General features: G+C 39.3%; 1 protein-coding gene across 7 annotated transcripts in view; it reads right to left on the reverse strand.

Moving 5' to 3' along the window:
- CEPT1 (choline/ethanolamine phosphotransferase 1) overlaps positions 1 to 16873 on the reverse strand; it is a 46757-nt gene that overhangs the window by 8761 nt on the left and 21123 nt on the right. For all 7 annotated transcript variants that reach the window (XM_084611291.1, XM_084611294.1, XM_084611293.1 and 4 more), the window contains exon 5: positions 1800 to 1884. In XM_084611291.1, the coding sequence (XP_084467417.1) occupies positions 1800 to 1884 (85 nt within the window). The remainder of the gene's footprint in view (positions 1 to 1799; positions 1885 to 16873) is intronic.

Below are 16873 nucleotides of genomic sequence, written 5' to 3' on the forward strand. Positions count from 1 at the left end.
CCCTTGTGCAGAGGACCAGCCCAAGGCTCATGCACCCGTAAAGTCTTTATTTTGATAATTCAGGTGGGACTTGAGTAGTGCTCAGTGCTGGTCTGGAGTACAGGGATCAAATTCCACCCTTAATTCAGAAATACAAATACTTTCTATCTATTATTCCTGTTCCAGGAATAACAACAGTTATTGAGCTCAAAACCAGACCTATCTTACATTACATAAAATCTATACCCAGCACATTCAACAAAAGAATATTTTTTACTAAGTAATGAAAGTAATTGTTGCATTTTATTTCACTTCCAGTATAACAGGAACAAAATCCAAAGGATTATCTATTAAGAGCTGCACCAACCTCACTACTCCACTGCAACCTACCAAATGAGAATCTCACCTGCAATAATACTCACCATCTCTCAGAAAACACTGGATTCCAGGAGTCTTACAGAATGTAGTAGTGCTTTAGCCAGATTTAAAGAGAAACTTCATAGACAGAGAGAAGGAAGCGAGTATACTGCATATTTTACTGGGTGCAAAAGGCCAATAAAAGCAATAATGGATGACAGCATAGACAGTTAACTATCTCAGAATTTGCCTGCTTTTTAATTACTAGAGGGAAAAGTGGAATGTTTGAGTATACAGCTGAGGTATTTTCATTAAATAAAATAGGTCTTTCAAACAGAAATAAACACAAAATATTACTCTGTGGCAGAAGCCTGGCAAATCTTTAACTGAGTCAGGCCCCTATTTAGGGCATCCTGTATATGGCAGTGTAGATTTCAGGATCTATTTGGTTGTAACAGATTAATTGTGCTACAACACAACATATTTCACCCTAAAATAGTCACTGAATTGTTTTTTGAACATTTTGATGCTTTTTTCTAAAATTAATGAGAATTTTTTCAGACCACTTTAGGAAGTGATTTCATTAGCTCTTAGAAGTTAGGCAAGGTCAGGCCAGGTCAGCACCTAAATGGAAAACCTTCAGGAAAATCATGCATCAGAAGGTAACGCTGGCAATTCATTATGTAGCACATTCCTCTCTGAGTCAATTCTGCACCAGCACCCCAGGATGGTTTTAGATGGTGCTGATATATAAAACTGAGTTGCTGAGCACCCTTAGGCCTCAATCCAGCAAGCTGCTCCAAATAGGCAGTACCTTATACCCACACTGAGCCTCAGTAAAATCAACTGTGGTCTGTATGGGTGCATGGATCCAACCATGCAGATCAGCTTACAGGATTGGGGCCACAGTCATTAAAAATCTTAAGGCAATTTTCATAAGGGAGAGAGTGTTAGCACCTGTGTTCTAACCAATTGCAATTATGGGCAATTACATGCTGCATTCCAAAAATTCCCCCTGTAATTTCAATTTGATAAAGTATTCTTCTCTTTCTGACCTAAAATTGTTAGATATTATTGATATCTATGTCAAACAGTTCACCCAGAGGTGCAGGTTTTCATTGGTAGACAAAGTAATTTTCTATTGGTAAAAGTAAGTTTGTAAAGTCATTTTGGACCATTCTACATGAATGATGGTACAGCATGCAAAAGAATGACTGTTTTTCATGTGGTGCTGGTAAAACCAGAATGCATTGCCATTTCTTAGATATGAAATTCATTCAAGTTCTTCAAGACCATAAATCTTTTAACCTTATGGGAAAATGAGATCTCTCTCTCTCCCAAAAGAAACTGATACTGTTCTAAATATAGTGCTCTTCCAGATGTATACCAGATTAGAAACAAGACAAGAAGCAGAATAATCAGAAATATACATTAAACTTAATATACAATATGAGCAAAATTACCATTGATTGCCAAAAAGGTGGTCCTCCAATCACCGCCAGTAAATGCATGATTATTATGAAGATTTGCACTTCAGTCACATCAATTCTGATTAGGTACAAAAAAAGCCAAAAAAGCAGAATTATTTGAAGCAATTTCAAGTCAATTATTTGCAAACTCAGCAGGTCTCCTCTATCATGCACAACAGAAAGGACTCACAATACTGGGGGAAAATTGAGAAGGCATCAATAATTTATTACGCAAATATATTTTTGAGCTTTAAGTAAAATCTATTTGATTAATTTCACTGCTTAATAAAAACCCATCTTGTCAAAAGGAATAGTTGGAACTCATTTACTTATTTAAATTGTATTTATTTCTGCAACTAGTTATGGTCAAAGGTTTAACCTTGCCCACCAAATAAATAAATAAAAATAAAAATGTGTGTGTTAATTGCGGGGGAGGGTAGGGGGGGAGGCAGAATCCCCCTTTATACTCCTTCCTCTACCATCTTGTAAAATTATATTGTTCTGAACAATATATAACTTGCAGCTAAAATATACAAGCAACATAAAACCCCATGGAGCTTGTGCAAATGTAAACTGTATTGCTAAAGACTACAGCTCAATATGCAGCAAGAATAGGAAACCGTTTCTCGTTCTCAGTGTGGCAACTGTCCTCAGAGGAGATGCAGGAAGGAGAGCCTTATAGAAAAGGCTGCACTGAAGGAAGTTAAGAATTTGCTGTAAGGATCCTGCGTAAGTCTCACTGCTAGCAAGAGAGAAAAAACAGAGGCACAGAAATCAATGCCAGAAAATGAAATTACAGAAAAAGAACTAGGTCAAAAAATTTAGAAAGGAAATGGGGTCTTCTATGGTATATAACATGAATAAGTTTATGAGGTTTCTGAGGGAATACTGTAACTTTCATGGCATACAACATGAATTAGTACATGCTGTCTCATAAGGGAAGACTGTGCCATCAGACTAAAGAGATCTGCCCAAATATTTACAATGTATCTTAGTTTGAATTGTAAAATGCCTCAAAAAGGACTCCAAGATCAGCCAATGCACAGGTGCCACTTACATTATCAATGACAGTTGTATGTGTACCAGAGAAGAGCGGACTCCATATTTTTAAACTAGCTACTGAAAATACAAAATCTGTATCTGTGGACTTCAATATATTGAATATTAGACTCCTGTGTACCACTCCCCCTACTCTTTATAGAATCTGACCTAGTTCTGCAGTAGATCCTCTTATTTGAAACAACTCCCTCCAAACCCAACCAAAATTTCTTTATCTTAGAAACAAAATGATATGAAGAGGTTCTTTAGTTAGGATGTGACTAGACAGTTATTTTTGATACATACATGTTTAATGACAAATGGAATGAATCAGGATGAAAAGAATCTGAACAGCTGACCTGGTGTGCGGTGTTTTCAATAAGGGGGAATTAGATTCAGAAGCAGACTCAGGAGATTAAGCAGGTGGCAAAGCTGATCCACTCAGTCTTGGATGGAGTTGGGTGCACATCATACAGCTTTTTTTGCTTGATATATGAAGTAGCCTTTTGGAAGGGGAAGGGCCAGAAGTATAGAATTACAAAATAAAAATGGAGGGGAACTAAGTGCAACGTCACCTACACAATACAAGGTTGTTAAGTAAACAGTGTATTTAATACAGCGAACAAGCAATCTCCTCTAATCCTCACCACAAATGCCAAAAAGGCATTCAATAGGCTCTCATGTTGTCCTATTTTAAAATTTAGAAATACACAGAACTGCTAAAACATATAAGACTAGGCTCATACTTAGACCTTCCCTGATAATATGGGAAAGCAATAGGGTGAATTTACTTACCAGTAGTTGTGTATTTAATGTAGTCATCTCTCATCTTATGATATAAAACCCCTAACTCTGAGCTGTTGATTCCAGCTACCAGGAAGCAGAATGCAAAAACACTAATGTCTCTACAGTATAGGTCCATTTCTTTCCCAACAGTCAAGAGACTTCCCGAACAACTTCCTAAGATGTGAAGTGAAGCTGGCAGAAAGGAAGACGAGAAGACTCCAACAAGTATAATTCCCTTTACTCTGTAATAGGTCTTTCCATTACATCTATTATGCCAGTGTGAGAGTAGTAACCATGTGGGTCATCTTATAGGCTGACTTCAACATGATTACTCCTATTGGGCAATCAGAGGCAGTTTGCAGAAAGAGATTAGCAAAAGAGGTTGACAATCAGCTGAAGATCTGAAACCTCAGCCCTCATCCAAACAGATGAAGCATCTAACAGGTTTTAGAAAAATCTTGCACAGCTGCAAACATTTGGGCTGTGCAAGAACAGTGAGCTGCTGCATGCCTGAACATATTTCTATATTAACTGCCCAAGCCAAGAAAATGCTTAGGAGCGGCTTCCTCTCAATCAAGATGCTCATTTGACTAGATGAACGGGAAGGATTTGGAAATCATCATCTCCTGGGCGTGTTTCTAGTGGGGTTTTGCAGGGATCTGTTGTTGGTCTAATGCTATTCAATATCTTTATCAATGATCTGAAAGAAAGTATAAAATCATAGTTGATAAAGTTGCAGATGAAACAAAAATTAATGGAGTGGTAAATAATTCTAAGGACAGGTTCAGTTCTAGACAGCGATATAGACTGCCTGGTAAACTGGGATCATCTGAACTATTTTAATACCGCCAAATGCAAGGTCATACATCTAGAAACAAAGAATGTAGATCACACTCACAAGATGGAGGAATTTTGGAATGCAGTGACTCTGAAAGGGACTTTGGGGTTATAGTGGAAACCAACTAAATATAATCTCTCAATTCAATGTAGTGGCTAAGAGAGCTAACTCAATCCTCAGCTACATAAGCAGGCAAATATAGAGTAGGAGTAGGGAGGCGACATTCGTGAGACCACTACTGAAATACTATGTCCAGTTTTGGTGTCCACCCTTCAAAAAGAACGTTGAAAATCTGGAAAGTGTTCAAAGAAGAGCTACAAGAATGATTCAAGGTCCGGAAAACCTGCCTTATAGCAAGAGACTTAAGAAGTGCAATCTATGTAATTTATCAAAAAGAAAGTTAAGAAGTGACTTGACCAGTATCATAAGTTCCTACATGGAGAGGAGATTTTTCTGATAGTAGGTGGCTCATTAATCTAGAGGACAAAGTTATATGGAATGTGTGTGTGGGGGGGGGGGTGCAGGAGCTCCTGTTTGGTGCTCAGGGTGGGGGTGGGAATGTGGGGGGGTGCAAGAGTCAGGGCATGGCAGGCATGGGGATGTGTGAGGAGGGTGCAGCAGGCTGGGGAGTGCAGGAGTCAGGGCAGAGGGCTGGGTGTGTGTGTGAGGGGGGGGTGCAGGGGTCAGGGCAGAGGGCTGGGTGTGTGGGCTAGGGTCATGGGGGTGCTGGAGGGGATATGCCCTGATTCTACCCCCCTTTCCCAAGACCCCGTCCCCACCTCTTCTGTGCCTCCTCCCTGGAGCAGTGAGCGAGCTGCAGCTCAGCTTCTCCCCCTCCCTCGAAAGGGCCATCAGCTGATGGGCAGCAGGGAGGGAGAGGAGGAGGGGCAGAAACCCAGCACGCTGGGGGAAGAGGCGGGGGGGAGCTTCTCTGCCCTGCAGCAATTGTGGGCAGGACCAAGCTTCTTCACCCTGCCCCTGCGGGGGGCAGGGCGGAGAAGAGCGGGCCGGGGCAGACAGGATTTTTAATGGCACACTGCTGCCTGCCAGGGTCCCGGCCTGGGTTCAGCAGCAGGCTGAGCAAGGCCAGTGGCTGGGACCCGGCAGGCAGCAGCTTGCCATTAAAAAAATCGGCTCACGTGCCGTCTTTGGCATGCGTGCCATAGGTTGCCGACCCCTGTTCTAAAAGATATGCTCTAGTTCAATCAGAAACTATAGGGTTAATACAGGAATTATTGCATGAAATTCTAAGGCCTGTTACGCAGAAAGTGAGACTATATGACCATAATGGTCCCTTCTGACCTCAAAAACATATGAACATAGGGATCTACCTAACAAACATTCATGAAGCTAGGACAACGTAGGAGAACAACACTTGGGAAATGGGAACAGAAGGTGGGTGATGGGAAGAAGAAACACTGTATTCCTTCATTCATCTAGCTGGAGGACAAATTCAGAATGCTTGAATATGGGATCTCCTTCCAAAAGTACCTGAGCACTAATGAGATGAGCAGGAGTCAATCTATTTCACACAGCACGGGAGTAGAGGCATGAATGGGAAGAAGTGAAGGCTCTTGAATTCTTATACAACCTTAAGTGAGTCATTACCAGTGTTTATTATAATTCTGAAGTAGCTGAATTGCTAAACTGCTTTTTAAAGTTTGTCCTTAAGAAAAATAAAGAAACAATGATTGGTTAATTAGGAAATACCATAATGAAGACCTTGTAAATTTAGGTGTTGATAAAAAGTAGATAAAGGATTACTAGGAAAACTTGAACATATGTCAGCTGCCCAGATAGTGTTATATTGATCCTATCGGGTTAAAGAGTAATCAAAGTTTGTAAAGCACTTTCAAGATAAAAAGTTCCAATTATTATTAAGGAGCAATAAACTTCCTTGAACCACAGAATTATTTTTGAAAATCTGGGAGAACTGGGCATATAACCAGTAGACTGGAGCAAGAAAAACATGGAGGGGGCAGAAGCCTGATTGACCAGTTTAAATCTAGTTTGATTAAAGCACTAAAAAGCTGTACTGTTAAGAACAATACTGCACTGGCCTCTGGGGAAGATGGACTATATTCATGATTCTTAAGCTGTTTTTACAAACACTTCACTGGGAGTTACCAATATTTCTATAAAAAGAAAAGGAGTACTTGTGGCACCTTAGAGACTAACCAATTTATTTGAGCATAAATTGGTTAGTCTTTAAGGTGCCACAAGTACTCCTTTTCTTTTTGCGAATACAGACTAACACGGCTGTTTCTCTGAAACCTGTCAATATTTCTATGCAATATAAGCTTTAATTTTAAATATATATATTTTTGGCCTGTCTTCCAAACGTAAGCTGTTTTTTAGTAATTAGATTAATGAACTATAAATTACATTGGGTAATATGCAATTCATGGCATTTTTAGTAAGGAATATTTAGAAGTATAATTTATATTTTTAATTCAAAGAAACAGAAGTTTATATGCACCAAACATAAATGTCATAAAAAGCACAAACAAACATTAAAAACACATCACATTTATTGCGTTACAACCTATGGAGATTTTTTGGCTTAAATGCACAAACACCACAAAGATGAGGAGGGAAGAGAAAAAAGATGTGGGATTTGGAAGTTCAGGTCACAAGTGAAAAGAAAACCTTTGGACCCAGAAGGCCTTTTCTACCTCCACCTTATATAAAAATCAGACTAATCGGTCAGACAGACAGATGATCTGCTCTAGTCCAGAGGGTCTGACCCTAGGGATGGGAACCACAGAGCAGGAGAGGTAGGCCTAGCAGAAAAAAGGAGGCCCAACACATTTCAGGGTCTGATTCTAGTTTTTCTTTTGCCTTTCTTGTGCTATTTTCTTATTTCGTTAAATGTAACGATAAAAACAAAACAGAAAAAAAGAAAATCAACAGCACAAATACTAAAGCCAAAGTAAGAGGGCTCGGCAGAAAGCTTCTTGACTGGGATATTTTCAGCACCCCAATCATTTTGGACCACTCTTCCACAAGACTGACAGTTCTTTTGCCTGGTGCTTCCTGATTTAGTGGAGTCATATCAGCTCAGCAGAAATAGTTTTTCACAGGATAAGGAAGAGGAAAAATGCACAAACAGCGGATCCCTGATAAATATGAAATGAAAACAAAAAATTATTTTTTCTTGTGTGATTACCCCAAGACAAGACCCAAAACCACAATGGTTTTCTATAACTGGGCCAGATCCTCATCTTATGTAAATCAGCTTTCCATTAAAAGACAACTTATTCAACTAGTACAGTGTACTTCTTTTCACATAGGCACTCAAATTTTAATTACCCAGAATAAACAGGAGAATCACACTTAAATTTTTAGGCCCCCCGGAAACAAAGGCCAACTATCTGCTTGCCATCCTTTAATAATATTTATACTGCAGTAATGCCCAGAGGCCCCAAAGGAGGTCAGACCCGCATCATGCGAGGCAGCGTATAAACACAGACCCTACCTAGAACAGCTTACAATCTAAGAAAGACAAACCATAACAGAATCACAGAATTAGTTAGAGAGGGAAGAGATCCTTTAAATCATCCACTCCACCTCCCTGCCAACGAAGAAGCTACACTTCAGGCCTAGGAAGCCTTCTTTTAATATTGTTGTAATTTAGAAAGGGGAAAAAGGCTAAGCAAACTGTTAAATATGAAGCTTGAGAAAAAGTCATTTAAACCATAAGATTGAAAGAAAAATATATTGACTTGTAGCAAATGGACATTGCAAAAGGACAACAGAAAAAAGTAATTCTGCACTAACTTAAGGAGCTTAGCTGTGACTAACTAAACAAAGAGCATCCACCATCGTAGCTGCTGAAATTAATTCATTTTAGTTCTGAACCTCATAAATTCAATGAGTATTTACAATCGCAGCTTAATTACAGCTGAACTATTGAATTAATATAAGTCACCTCCCCTACTTCACCCTTCCAGTAAATAAAGGTGCAGAACTAACTAAAGAATGTTCATCAATAGCTATTCTTAAACCTATTTAAGAATTCTAGTAGCTCCAAAACCACAAACATTTGGGTCTTCCAGTTTCACTACTTGCAAAATACACGAACTCTCCCTGCTGCAACATTTCTATTGTCTAATCTGTTCATCAATATTTGTTTACAGATAAGAACTTTTTCCCAACTGAATACAAAAACTGTGCTCATACAATATCTTCCACCCACAAAGTCAGGAAATCCAAATGGAAGGCTCGCTAACTGTATTTTGTATTACTCTAGGTGGTGTTACTTAAGTGGTCCAGTGTGATTCTGTAGGAAGAGTTTATAAAGTGTCAGATCTATGACAAAGGTTAATAGCATTTTTTTAAAAAGAGTTTTAACTTATTTGTGTATCCCTATATTAAACACACTGAGTCTCAGAAATAAATAAAACACACTAGAAGTAATACTAAATTCCCAGAGAAAAAATACATTATTAAACTGAAAATTGCTAGTAAGGAAAATATTTTAAAAAGAGTATTTCAGTTAAATGAACAAACACTAGAAAGCAAGGAAATTCTGTTACGATAAAAAATTTTTTCATTGCTCATCCTCTGCCTAAACTCACTAAACTACCATATGCCTATACAATAGGCAACCCAACACTGGCAGTGAGCCAGTACCTGCATGACAGTGTACTGTATTGTATTTACCAAAGCCATGTGCAGGAGCATAGACAATACAACAATTCACTCTTCTCTTACAAAACCATCTCTCTCTTCTCACTCTTCATATATCACCAAATGTTCATACCATCTTCCCTCATGACAGCTGCTTGAAATTTAACTACCATTTACAGAGGAGACGTGGGGGGACGGGGACGTAGGGTCACATGCTTCCCCCCCCCCCTCGGTTTCTGCCAGGATTGATATGCCCTGCCCTGACCCCTGCTGCATACCATCAGAAGCTTCAAATTGTGCCCCCCACTATCAAGTTGCAGGTCATCTCTGACCATTTAAACATTTTATTATCTACGGAAGTCAAATTCCCTACAGCTTCAACCACCTAAAGCCCTGTATGCATTTGGGTTCCCCTATGTACGCCTGCCACATAAACAATAGGGAAACATTGCAGCTGCAGACTTCAAGTCTATAAGCAAACTGCCGAAGTACAGGGGGGTTAAGATATCTCCAGCCTCAGGGGCTTGTGGCCAAACTAACAAGGGGTAAAATGATCAAGTGAACAGGGAGAAGAGCAGCCTGTGCAAATGAGGTGGTTTGAACGTTCTTAAAAAAAGTTGAAAATTATAGAAATGCAGAGTTATTTTAAACTTGACTAATTGCCTAGCATGCCATTGTTTGTTAAAAATGTCAATGCTCTTTGAAGTATTTTCCCTCCCAGTTATTGATTCTTACCTGTACATTTAACTAAGTTTTTCTCTCTAGAAAGTTGCTTGGGTGTTTTTTTTTTTAATTTAATCAAGAATAAAACAATAGTCCCCCTTGTCATATGGAAGTATATATTCCATTAAATTAGATTATACTTGTCTTCATTAGCCTTCTTTGGATTCCTGATTGCTAGATTTGCCCCAAAATTACCTCAAAACTACACTTGCACATTTCATACCTTTCAGCCCAGCTGATTCAAAGCTGGACTCTGAACTCTTCACTCCTAGGCCAGTGCACTCCTTAACTTACTTGAACGCAGCTGGTTTTGCTTATAGCATATGGAGTCCCTGTATAGCTTAGAAACTCTCCATGACATGAGTCCATTCAATCATGTGTGTGTGATGGGATTGTGTGTTTCAGAAATGATGCTGAGGACATTGTGTGTATGTTTGGGATGGAAGGCTGGAAAGGCGTCTTTGACCCAGTCCAAGTTCATATTGCGGTTTCTAAACTTCCCCAGAGTTTACATGGAGGTTAGAAGTCCACAGAACTTTGCATAAAGCTAAGGACGTCTTTCAAATCCTTTCAGGATTTAGGACCTCCAAAACAAATCATTTCCTCAGTTCACCTTTGAACTGAAGACAATTCACCTTCCAAGAGACAAGTGTGAGAATTTTCAGCCTTGAATCATGCTTTAAGTAATGAGAACGGGGGCTTTTACAGAAAATGCCTTCTCTTCAAGTGTAACTATAATGCCTTTACCAGGATGCACTAATATCTTGATTAAACTTTTCCTTCCTTTGCTTGCTGTACTACCATTTCCTGAGTAATTTTTTTCAATTGTTCATATACTGTCAACAAGAAGGTATTTAAAAGTCGTAACACCTAACCATGCTCAGAGCAGGTCTAATTGACATGTTGCTGAAAATGCCATAGGCAACCAGTAGCCCAGCTACAATAATAGGTCCCAACGTTAACACAACTGGAGCTGAACCAGAGTGGGAATTTTTGAAAAAAGTCCCCTATTGTAGAAAGATGTTGTGCCACAAAACTAAATGATAAACACAGAAGTATAATACCAGTTTCCATTTATGTAGCATGCTACAGCACAATAAATTTAAGTGGACCGAAAAACAAAAAACAACCTCTTAGGATAGAAGTTCTAGAATGTTTAAGTTGTTTTAATGAAATCTGTTGTGTTTTTAAGTTGAGACAAAAGTTATCCTTGTATTCCTGGAATGTTTCAAGGCAAAGTCCTCTATAGCTATTAGCCAGGATGAGCAGGGATGCAAAAACCACACTCTGAAGTGTCCTTAGCCTCTGTTTGCCAGAACCTGGGAGTGGACAACAGGGAATAGATCACACAAGGATTGCCTGCTCTGTTCATTCCCTCTGAAGCACCTGGCACTGGCCACTGTTGGAAGACAGGATACCGGGCTAGACAGACCATTGGTCTGACCCAGTGTGGCCGTTCTTATGTTCTCACAAGCCGAAAAGGTAGTGGAAATGCTCTCTCTCTCTCTTCAAGCTTCTACTAAAATGAATGATTACAGCACCTACAAAACATTGTTTGGTCAATACTGGCCATTTAAATATGTATTTTAATAAGAAATTTAAAGTTGCTCACTGAAATTTGCCATTTTGCTCCATAAAAATGATACCTTTCATCAAAGATTCATAGATTTTAAGGCCAGAAGACCATGATCATCATGTAGTTGGACATCCTGTATACCACCAGTTAAGGAAACTCACCCAGTAATCTCTCCACCAAGCCCATCACTTCTGTTTGAGTTACAGCAGATCTTTTAGAAAGATATCCACTCTTGTTTAAAGACTTCAAGTGATGGAGAACCACATCCCCAGGTAAGTTATTCTAATGGTTAATTACCTTCACTGTGAAAAATGTGAGCCTTATTTCTAGTCTGAATTTGTCTAGCTTCAGCTTTTTTGTTTCCAGCTCCCAAATTTCTGGGATTGCAAATTTCCTTGCTACTACTTCCACTTTTTAGAATTAAATAATTATCTCATAAAGTCTAAGACCCTGCCTTTATAAAAGTGTCTTATCTAACAAATAATGCAGCAGTTGAAAAATTTCCCATTATCACACTTTCTGTCAGTAATGATATACCTGACACCTGCTTCATTAAGTAGCTCCTCTTCCCTTGTTAGCCAGTCTGAAAAATACTCCCTCCTCCACCACACCCTGTTTTTCTAACATTTGTTTTAACACGCACTTATGGGCTATTGCTGTTTGAGCGCACTCTCCTGTTATGTGATGCAAAGTAAATCGAAATTCTTTTCATGGATGCGAAACTCTTGCTTTTCCAGCCTATTACCCATTCTCCCAGCATTTGCACAGACCCATAGCACAAATGTTATGCTCTTGTCCCTTTTTAAACATTGCTTTAATAGTTAGCGATTCCCATTTCCCCTCACTAAATAGGCCAGAGACCCAATGGGGTCGCTGCCTTCCTACTTTCTCTCTTTTTCTTTTCGGGACACACTCAGGAACTCCCTCTTTGCAGTTTTTTTTCAACGATCACATATCTATTCAGGGGACACCATCATAGGGCCTAATCACATCTGCCACAATATCAGAGGCTCGTTCATCTGCACATCTACCGATGTGTTATATGCCATCATGCGCCAGCAATGCCCCTCTGCCATGTACATTGGTCAAACTGGACAGTCTCTACGTAAAAGAATAAGTGGACACAAATCAGATGTCAAGAGTTATAACATTCAAAAACCAGTTGGAGAACACTTCAATCTCTCTGGTCACTCGATTACAGACCTAAAAGTTGCAATACTTCAACAAAAAAACTTCAGACTCCAACGAGAGACTGCTGAATTGGAATTAATTTGCAAACTGGATACAATTAACTTAGGCTTGAATAGAGACTGGGAGTGGATGGGTCATTACACAAAGTAAAACTATTTCCCCATGTTTATCCCCACCCCTCACCGTTCCTCAGACGTTCTTGTCAACTGCTGGAAATGGCCCACCTTGTTTATGACTACAAAAGGTCCTCACCCCCCTCCGGTAATAGCTCACCTTAAGTGATCACTCTGGTTACAGTGTGTGTGGTCACACCCATTGTTTCATGTTCTCTATGTATATAAATCTCCCCACTGTATTTTCCACTGAATGCATCCGATGAAGTGAGCTGTAGCTCACGAAAGCTTATGCTCAAATAAATTTGTTAGTCTCTAAGATGCCACAAGTACGCCTTTTCTTTTTGCGAATACAGACTAACACGGCTGCTACTCTGAAACCTGTCATTGTTTCATGTAGCACTGAAAATATTTGTAGTCAGTTCATGTTCAACCACAGGCATCTATGTATTCATCTTGGTTTGCACACCATACTTGTCACTCTGTTACCTGAGAGCTTATCTGGAATCTCAGTTGCAGCAAACATGACAATTGAAAAGTCACATAAAATGTGAAGACTGAAATGGCAATAGCTTTGTGCTGATAGCCATTTTAGCTGTAGAGTGCAGTGCATTCTTGAAAGGAAGAAAGAGGAGGAGGATTTCCCATATTTCCCAGGGTACAATGTCTGTGACTCTCCCACTGGCACAACTCCCCCATCTCACAGGCATCCTTGCTGGGGGAAGTGACTACCACCTGCTCTCCTGCCAAACACTGGCTTTCCCATTACCATTGGCTCTCTCGTCACCTCTTCCCAATGCAAAGAATCTTGTCTGCTGGCAGAGCTGTCCCCCTGATTCAGACACTGCTTACCTCTACTCACTTGTCCCATCTTCTAGTTAGTGCCCTAATCACTCCTTCCTGCCAGGTAGACAGCCTTCCTCTCACTACTACTCATACTTGGATTTTGTAAATACTAAAGCAAACAGTTTCCAAGTCAATGAAATACTAGATTGGTCACATCCCTAATCAGCCCTTCATTTTAGATTGGAAAACCCCTCAAAATAGTGCAAAGCTCTGATGTAATGTCCTTCAAGAGCAAAACTAACAAAGAGGGAGGGTTCAAAGAAAGGGGGGAAAAAACTGATGCAAGATCTTGAGAGATGAGGGAACTCAATTTGTTTAGTTTTCATAAAATTAAAGAGGAAATTAACTCTATACAGATTGGAAGGGCACAAGTACAGAAGAGGGGAAGGAAGTGTTTGTCTGGATCCTAAGGGATAACAAGCTAAAGATGAAAAAGGACACATTTAGATTAAGTATTAAGAAAAGCATTTTGAAAAAAAGGTGAATTAAACAGTGAAACTGCTAATGATGAAGTTCTGGTATAGTCACTAAACTTCTTGAAGGAAAAAAGTGATGCATGACCTTTCCTGAGCTTGAAGCAAGGGTTTGTCCTAGATGGCCAAGATATAACCTTATCTGGCATGTGATTCTATTAACCACCCAAACAATTCTATTTTCTGGTGGGAAGGCATTTAACAACAAGAACTTTCAACAGGCAGTTCCAACCAAATTAATCCAGCCCCTTGTGTAAAGAGGTGCTTTCACCATTATGGCTATCTTTATATGCAAAGGTGAAGCCAGCACTGGAAGTTTTAAAATAACCAATGGGGGGGGGGGAGGGGGAGGGAGGGACTTTGTTTAAAAAGAAAGTTATCTGCGGTTTTAAGTAAACAGTGAAACACTCTCAAAACCTCATTTCCAATCAGAGTGGATTTTTTACTGCCCCTTCATACACTACAGATATTTTGTCTTTTAATAAAGCAGCTGTCTGTGAAATATCATTAGAAAGACACTTCTCATTTTCCAAGTTACTCTGTGCATGACAAAGGTGTTAGCTCTACAGGATCTATGCCATTTGTTCATTGGGTAGCATTTATTCTAGCGGTTACCGTATAGTTCCAGAACCAGGGCCCCACCATTCCTGTGAAAAGCTGGAGTACTAGAATACAAAGCAGGGACTCTGTAACATCAAATCTATGTGTGAGGGAAAGAAACATTTCAAAATACTGAGAGCTTCATCGAAGTAGCCCCATTAGAACAGATTTTCAATAACTGCTAAAGAGTATCAAATATGTACTTTTAATCTAGAAAGGTTTCCCCTTTAAAACATTACAATAGTTATAGCTAAGATTTTTGGAGGTTTAGGGGTGGGAGTTTAGCTTTAATAACCGTGAAAGATGATGGCTTGGAAGCCGCAAAGACTTGAACACTACTTAGCACTTATATAGATACTTTACATGTTCAAAGTATTGTATGGGCTTTACCTAATTAGTCCTTGACTCCCCTCTGAATCAGATGGGCAAATACTATAATCTCCACTTTATGGAAGGGAACACCCAAGACTTATCTATACAAACATTTAGTTTTCAGCATGCTGGGCTGCGAATCTACCCGCACTAATGTGTCCACGTGGACACTGCTGAGGCACATTATCAGTCCATTAATGCACTTTGATCTAGTCCCATTTCAAAGAGGACTAGACCATAGCACATTAATAAAGTGTTAATGTGCATGACCAGAGTCCACATGGACAGTGAGTGCGTGGCAGACTAGTGTGGGGGTAGACTTACACCCCTCTTGCTGCAAACTAAAAGTCTGTGTAGACAAGCCTTAAGAAACAAGGGTAACATGGCTTGCTCAAAGTCACACAGAAGGTTAGGGACACAATCAGAATTAGAAATCAGGACCACTTGTATCCAACCCCATGCTCTTAATTCAGACAATGCTGAACTTTTATTAAACAGACACATGCAATAGCACTGTAAGTTTTCCACTGAACAAATATGTGGGCAATGGTAGTGCAAGCTTCCTCACAGCAGCCTGGCCAGCATGGCTACATTGTCAGCTAGCTGCCTCCAGTGAGCAGGGAGGTCTGCCTCCATACTCATTCAAGTCCTTTGCTTCTTGCCAGAGATTGCCAACAAGTGTGCCAAATATGAGATGGACACCTGTCCACTGGTAACAAAACTGTTACCAGTGTGGTGATCTTTATTAAATATAAGTTTTATTTCTGTCAGAAAGAGTGGGAAGAGTAAAACTGTGGTCTAGTGAAGCAGAGAGATAGCAAGAGGAGCTGAACATGTTCCCCACAGAGGCGCACTTAGAGAATACAGTACCTGTAATAAAACTAAAAAGATATTTTTAGGTAAGGCTGAACAATTAAAAATAGAATCACAAAGCCAAAAACTTCAAAAATGAAAAGGTCCAGTAGTAACAGACCCACAATATTTTACATCAGCAGTTCACAAATTGAGATGCATGTAACGGTAGTATGTAAGCTGCAATCAGATAGCATACAAGTTTAAAATTTAAATTAAGTATAGTATCAGAATAAGAATCTACTGTAACTGTATTGATTGAACTTATGAATACGGTGCACTAGATGCTTTTCAATTTTAGAGGTGGTACACTAGGTTTCAGTGTGAAAACTGCTATTTTATGATGTATGTATAATGAGAAACAGTAAATATATTGCCACAGTTAAGGAAAATAGGAAGAGAAAATTACATGTTACTCTTGGAACTGACTCTTTGTGATGGTAAGGTTGCATAGAGTCACATTTTTATTCAAATACCGTTTAACTGTAACTTTAGAGGGATTCCACTGGACCACTTGCCTAATTAAAGTTAAGCACGTACCTATGCAGTTGCAGTACCAGGGCCTAATTTCTTATACTTTGTGTTTAGTTTTTAAAATAAAGAGATAGCATTTGAAGCTAAGATCTGGTGGTTTTCCTAGAGAGGGCTGGAAGCATCTTGAACCAATACCAGTATAGCTGACTAGCCCTACATGCATGTGCAGTATATGCCTGTACAAAGTTTTCACTGTATATGTTTAATATGCAGTTTTTTTAATGATCCTATTTTTGCTAAAACAAAACCAATTTTATTTCAAGTCAAGAAAAGACGCTGCTCCTCCACGAAGATTATGTCCCCACCAAGTTTCAAAATCTGGCCCTTTTTGCTGTAGTTGTGGTCAAAAGTATGGTTCATTTTTCCCATTCCCACAGCAGAGAAACAGTAATTTTATTTACACTTCATAACTGAGGTGATTTAGCTCAAACTTTTAAAAGATTCACATTCCAAGAGAACCAAGCAAGTGTAAATGTTTTGAAAGCTATAAGCAC

This window comes from Lepidochelys olivacea, assembly GCF_965140295.1.
Source record: "Lepidochelys olivacea isolate rLepOli2 genome assembly, chromosome: 21".
NCBI classification, from domain to species: domain Eukaryota; kingdom Metazoa; phylum Chordata; order Testudines; family Cheloniidae; genus Lepidochelys; species Lepidochelys olivacea.